Genomic DNA, 7,176 nt, shown 5'->3' on the forward strand with positions numbered 1-7,176 from the left:
GGGAGGGGGAGGTGGGAGTGGTGTAACATAAACCTTGCATTAGCATTTAGCATGAGCAATTAATATTGAGAACAAGACACAGTGTAGTTCGTACACAATGACATGCTACAGTTCAAACTAGTGGTATGAGGAGAGAATACTGTATCAGTGCTTGAAACCAAACCTTTCAAATCATGTTAGCACAAAATTTATCCAAAAACAGTGTTCTTTCTATTTTATTGTATATTAATATATTAAACCATTTAGAACTGGCATGAAGGCCACAAAAAATACTATTAAAATCTTTTACAGATTTTTTTTTTTTTAAAACATGCCATCTTAAGACAGTAATTCCAGCCCGAGATCTGTCACAAGGGTCAGTTACCCATCCTATGATGTCTGTTCTCTATACATGATGCGGAATGGAGTGAGGGGACAGCAAATGAGGACCGAATGCAAAGAAAAGGCAGTAGCAGCAAGTCAGATAGGTTGTTATAAATGTTTTTTGTATCTCCACCAAAATGATCTACAAAAAAACCCCAATAACCTGGTTCCAGCACTTTGAAAACAGCACGTTAGTGCACTTCAAATCACTACTTGATGAGAAACAGTAGAAAGACAGGAAGCATTAAAGCATCCTACACATTTTGAGCATCCTCAAAAGACCATCTGTTTTAATTTCCAAAAATATTTAATGGCTGGCTAGCCCACAAAATTCAATAAAATCCTCCTTAGTTGCAATATAAATTTAAAATCCAATATCAAGGTACTTTATTATATGAACATTTTATTACCTAGATTTTACAACCAACTAGAATGCAGATTTGGTTTAGTATTAAAGTAAACCGGGCAACTTATCTCAGTTATTTTATTTCCTTTCTCTATTGCCTGCATTTTCTGATGGTTCAATAAAAAAACCATCATTCTGGTTTTTTCTAACATTTCAAGGAAAATTGAACTTGATATTTTCATTAGCACTCTAGGAAGAGCTTGTTCTTGGGCAAAATCATCTCTGAAGTCAGTGGAATACCATTTGGCCTTTAGACTACATGCTGAAAAAAAGGGGGTCAAAGGGGGTTAAGAAAGAAAAATATGTAAAGACTTTAAAATGCACATGTGAAAGCGGACTGCAAAATGACAGATTAAAGTACATCCAACATCTGTTACTGTAGAGTCAAAACAGATTGTTTCACTTCTCCCTTTTGATCAGTCGTGATCATTTATGCTTCCATTTGCCTTTATATTCTGTTCTTGGTACTTGTGAAGCTGCTCCATGAAGCCAGGATTTGGACAAGCTGCAGGCCTTGCATTTTTCACCACGGAAAAGGCTCTAGCAAAACTCAGTCTTTCTGAATTCATTAGAAAACCAATGACTACTGCCGCTGCACGGGAGACTCCTGCATTACAGTGGACCAGTACCACACCATCCTTGAAGAAACAAATGAAACGTAAGTTGGGATACTCATTAAGTAGATAGCAACAAGTATTAGAAATTTTATATTAAAAAACTATTAAGACCTATTAAAAGCTCCTTGCTGAGCTCAAAGCAAATATTTACACATGTAAGTAGCTCCAAACACAGATATATAAGCCCCAAATTAAATATTTTTCTAACCAAAGCCACTTTAGAATTATCAAATACTTCAAACCTAATTCATACCTTAGAACTAAGAAAACATTCCTCTGTCCCTTTCCCCAAGACCTTGCAGCAGCCCCCTCATGTAAAAACCAACTCACAGATGTCTGGGATACTAAGATATCTGATCTAATTGGGTGCCAATTTTAAAATAGATTTTATTTGTAACATGGAAAGGAACTTGGCTGTATCTTGTTACCAGGTTAAAAACATAGCAAGGCAGCAAACAGCTAGGCACAGAGGCAGATTTTAGAACATCTTGTAGTTTCAGTCACACGCGTCTTGTGCACTCTGGAGTTCTTGAGTGAAGATTCTGGGTAAGCAGGATCACGCATAGGAACAGAAAAATCAGAAAAGATATTGTGTGATTTGCAACAAATCTCTACCTCCCTATCACACTGCTGGTACAACTGTACTGGCTGGTACAGCTGGTACAACTAAGGTTCCTTAACTGGGGGACTAAGGTGCGAAATCCAGAACTACTGAACCTCCTATAAATTCACAGATGTTTCTCCTGGGGTTTAAATTCAGGCTTATCCTGAATTATCTATAAAATTAATGTTTTTATCCTACTTAAAAATTTCTCACACAATCTTTGAGACACCTGAATGACTCTTCAAAAAGACACTGCAAGTTTCGTTAAGAAATAACAGGCGTGAGTTAACACAAAGACAACTAGACAATCTAGTGTGGCTTAGGCAATGTTTGCAATGCCCAGGCTTCATGATGTTGTCATGTTTGTATGTCAGACTATGACCTGGAAAAGGCTTGGTCCAAACTGTCTGCCAAATGCCACTTCCACAAAAAAAAAAACCAACAACTCCAAAGCCCTAGCATCTCCATATTCTGAATAACAATACTGAAACACGACAGAATGTGCTCAGATACTTGAGGCTAAACAAATATATTCCAGATATAAACAGCCTGCTCTGTCTGCCCTTAACAGGCACAAATTATTCAATGGGCCTTTTACCCAGAGGAAAAAAAGACCTTATAACCACCAGGGCTCCTCTCCAGGAAGTTGATGGCTTATGTTACAGACCTGGGAGTTGCAATTACCTGGTATATTAATAAACACACAAAGCAGAAAATAGTTCCCGCTCCAAAAATCTTCCAGTTTAAATAATAAGACAAAGAGGTATGAAATTGAGTGTTATTATCCTTGTTGAAGAAATGCCAAGCTGAGACTAGAAGAATGACTTGCTTAAGTTAACACAAGATGATTATGGCAGAGGTAGGAACTGAATCTAAGCTCCTTCGTCCCAGCACAATGCATCACAATACCACCCTTTTTTGCAATGGAAATCACATCCCCTTTGCATTGCCTGTTGGAAATTGTAAACTCCATTCCCTTTCTCACATTCACAGGGGCATGATTCCTGATCACACAGACCACAGCAGAGTGCAAAGCAGACTTGTACGTGTATTTCAACTACCTGAGGAAGTGCCAGTAGTGACCTGTAAATCCACTATCTCCTTTATAATAATGACATTAAAATTATGATGTTAAAAATTATATTTATGCCACTGCTAATGAAGCGCTCGCTAAAGCTTATCCACTGTAGATCTGGAGTAGTTTTTACTGATTTAATGGGAGTTATTTCAGACATAACATACCATAATCAAGACCAATATCTAGCAGTGGCACTAAGGGTAAAAAATAAGCATTGAAAGTGATACTTTTTTTTTTTTCCTTTGTACAGTTCATGCTTTGTTTTCCTCTTTCACATTTCTTTTAAGTTTTTTTTTTGACTGTTTTGTTGTACATTGCCAAAAATTATATAGTGATATCCATGGAACAGACCTGAAAATTACTGAACATGAATGAACGTGGGCAATAACATTAAACCAAATTTAATACTGAGAACATTTATCTTTCCTTGCTAAACCCCATTGTTTCTTTATACAAAGATGAATTTGGCATGTAATTCTTAACTAATTTTCTATTAGATATGAATACAGAATAAAAGTGAGAAACAGATTGCAGATATGGAATTAATCTCTATTTACCAAGAACTCCATGCTCTGATCCTGATAGCCTAACCTTCACCTACCCAGAAATGGTCCATGGTCTTGCAAGAAGCTCTTAAGATTCAAGACCAAGTTGTTTTTTTTAAATTTTTATACAGAGGGAAGCAAAATCACCTTCCACCAAGAGAAAAGGTGATTATACAGTGGTTATACACAGTGGGCGAAAAGCCTCACCAAGGAAAGAAATGAAAAAGAGGCATAAAGCTTTTGGTGAAGAGCCACGGGCTAATGTAGTTCCTTAGGGATCCACTTTACTTTGCAGTAGTGCCAGGGCTTTTTCTTTAGGAGGGACAGAGGGGACAATAAGGAGAGATGTTCATGAATGAGCTAAGATCTCCTCCCTGAAAAGACAGGATTTTAGAGGTTTTATAATTAGATATTAAACAGAAAGATAAAAAAATATCCCTCGTTCATAGCACTATGATCTGACATGGGTGACCTAACATGTCATGGAAAATCTGCCTGCCAATTTGGAGCCTGGAAGAAAAGGTGAGCTCTGATCAGTATCAGAATTTGTACCATGGTGTCTACAGACTTGAGCAGCTACAGTTTTAGAAAAGTCTGTTGCAAGTACCAGCTGGCAGTGACTTACTGAACAGTGCAGGCTTTACTTGCATTCTCAAATTCAAGTACTCTCATACTCCTTCATTACGTTAACCATGTTCTAGTAATAATTTCTCACATATCGCACTCTCTCAACATCTCTGCCCCACATTAGGAGATGAAACAGTAGTATCTCTTTGTGATTACTTAAACAGAAGAGCACTTCATGATACAATTTATCATAAGCTCTTTGAACATTATTTTGACAAAGCAAATAAAGTGATTCAAACCATCCAGAGATCTGCCTCCGCATACTACTATCACACACTTCATGAACTGATCCTGGAGAACATCTATTCCATCAATTACCTGCTCTTTTACCCAGCTCTCCCATTAAAAAACTATTAATATTGCTCTAAAAGTTTTCAGGAAAACTCCTTAGCTTACAAAATAGTAACTGGAACATAAACACCAGAGGCAGAAAGCAACACTGCAGTTATGAATGGCAAGTCTTATTTAGAAATGAAGTGGAAACTGTAACTAGAAACCTTGAAAAGATCATTAAGTGACAATGCGTATCACATCGCTCATAAATGATAAATGAGGGAAGGAAAGAACATTGTGTGACACAAAGAAAGCCGGGGCAAGATTATCTTCTTTTATCCCAATCTATGTAAATAATGAATATGGTAGATATGGTGGAATAACATGCAATAAGGTTTGGTTGTCAAGTCACAGTGTTGATACCAAAGCAATGGTTGTCATAAATTACACACTAAGCCTGAATTTAACAAATAGGAGTCAGGGATGGTCTTGGTTACAGACAGGGTTGCCGAGCAACCCCAGGAGGAGTCCCTTCACCCTATTTCCTATGTCATGTCTTTTTCAGGGGTTTGTTAGCAGTTAAAATCACTGGTTGGCCCCAAGACTACTACCACATTCTCTGGCAGTCTTGGTACATAATCATACGTGGATTCATAACTCAACATGTTGCATCTTCAATGGATGATCAAGGAAAAGCACGAAGATGGTGGATGGCTGCTGACAAACCACACAGATCTGTAAAAGCCCTGTTAGGCTTGCTTCTAATCCAAAACAACATCCCCGACGGATAAATTATAGAAAGTAAAGTTTCTCCTTTTCCCTCTGTCAGATGTAGTGACTTGGACTTACGATGGGATTTCTTTATCTAAAGTCAGCCACTGGTCCAACTGTATTAAAGAAGCATTTCTCTAAAACATGCAAGATAGTCATTCTGAAAAAACAATACTGGAGGGAATGGGGATTAACAGCAGTGCCACGTTCTCTAGGAATGCTTAGAAATTGCTTGGGTTCTCTATTTAAAATTAAAAAAGGCAATGGCAAAACTATTCATTTGGTACCATACTTTCTTTTGACAAAAGAAGCTGCTTGAGATTTTAAATAGTGTAATAAATAATCTAAACAGGATAACTACTAACATTAATTATTGATATATCATACCTGGATCTTGGCTTTCTCAATAAACTCAAAACATTCTGGGAAATAGGAAGTAATATCAGTTTCTGGGAGGTCCAGAATAGAAATGGTCTTGTATATAAAGTCATTGAGGAAGGCATTTTGGACTCCGTATGCCACATTTAGAACATGAGTAACCTAAGCCAAAAAAAAAAAAGGGGGAAAAAAAAAAGAAAAAGGCGTTTTCTGAAGACAGCAAGCAAAATGAGCAGTAGCAAAGGTGAATTATTCTTTATGACCCCGTATCACATTTAGAACAAGAGTAACCTAAGCCAAAAAAAAAAAAAGGGGGGAAAAAAAAAGAAAAAGGCGTTTTCTGAAGACAGCAAGCAAAATGAGCAGTAGCAAAGGTGAATTATTCTTTATGCATACATAGACTATACCTTACACAACTGCAATGTTCAGTTTTACATACATATGCTGTCTATGGTATGCTTTCCTCCAAGCAAAGTTTTAATTGTGTGTTAAAATATATTGTGATAAATTTCAGTTTCCTTGTTTTTTTGAAAGGTAATGAAAATATCTGTGCTCAACCAAACACAGACCAAAGTAAGGATTTTCAACAGAAAAGGGAGTTGTCAGCGCACAGACAGAATATAAAAGGGAAAGCAATAGGAATGAGAGCACAGACCACCCAAGAATCCCCCAAATTTCAAGCCTGCCTTAACCCATCAGCTTAATGTTCCGCCTACCGAGTTACCAGTACCATCTACTGGAGCAGAAGGGTTTCAGAGTAAACTATACCTGCCCTTGGCAGGCGAGACCACCTCTGGCCTCCTGCCATCTTTGCTCTGCTCAGGCTATGGCCAGGCTGTGGGTTCTTTTGACTTACAGTGAAGTGACATTTAGATGGCACCAGCTGCCAGGCTGGTGCACTCTCTGTCCTGCAGAAGCACCACTGTCCGAAGGCCTTATCGCCCCATTATTGTAACAGAGAAGAGTAAAAAGACCAAAGTTTGGGACAGACTTAGAGCTGCTGCTTTGTTTTTCTTGTTTCATCGATCCCCATAAGGCAAGGGGGCCTAATGCTGCTTAGTGCCTGAAACTGAAACGCATACGGCAGTGCAGGAATCCGTTCCAGAAAACCGCTCTGAACAATCACTAGTCTTGCAGCAAAGTATTTCGGCTTCTTGTGAAGCTCAAAGGCATCCATCCATCTGCAAACGGAGCAGCCTTTTAAAAGTGCGAATATAATACAATTTTTCTTAAAGTTATTTGAGAATACGTTAGACTTTTTAACTTAAAAAAGAAATCCACTAGCACGCACTGTGCGAGATGCATTTTTATTTCCCTGTCACGTTACCTTATATTTCTTCATCGTCTCCAGGTCGTGAGCAGCATCCTGCGACCCTGAAGAGAAAGCGAGCCGGTTGCCACGCTAAACCCCTTCCCGCCAGGCAGCACCGCGCCGTCAGCTCTGCCGCTTCGGGAAGCTCCCGGACCCGCCGCCCCCAGCAAGCGCTTGCTTTGCGGGACGAACGGCGGCCTTT

General features: G+C 38.6%; 1 protein-coding gene across 1 annotated transcript; it reads right to left on the reverse strand.

Annotated features, from left to right (window-relative positions):
* Window positions 1-197: 197 nt before the first annotated feature.
* DUSP19 (dual specificity phosphatase 19) lies at window positions 198-7,031 on the reverse strand. Its single transcript, XM_019472538.1, has 3 exons — window positions 6,990-7,031; window positions 5,672-5,824; window positions 198-1,407 (listed from the first exon to the last, which is right to left on the reverse strand). Exons 1-3 carry the CDS (start codon window positions 7,002-7,004, stop codon window positions 1,186-1,188), a joined length of 390 nt encoding a protein of 129 aa, XP_019328083.1. The 5' UTR covers window positions 7,005-7,031; the 3' UTR covers window positions 198-1,185.
* Between the last annotated feature and the right edge of the window lie 145 nt (window positions 7,032-7,176).

This window comes from Aptenodytes forsteri, unplaced genomic scaffold (genome assembly GCF_000699145.1).
Source record: "Aptenodytes forsteri isolate BGI_AS27 unplaced genomic scaffold, ASM69914v1 Scaffold340, whole genome shotgun sequence".
In the NCBI taxonomy this organism is placed as follows: domain Eukaryota; kingdom Metazoa; phylum Chordata; class Aves; order Sphenisciformes; family Spheniscidae; genus Aptenodytes; species Aptenodytes forsteri.

What these genes read in the sequence shown, in the direction of transcription:
- DUSP19 (XM_019472538.1), bottom strand. An exon ending in TTGAGAAAGCCAAGATCCAG is followed by an intron (nt 1,408 to 5,671) that starts GTATGATATATC and finishes TGTTTCTTCAAG; the next exon opens with GATGGTGTGGTACTGGTCCA.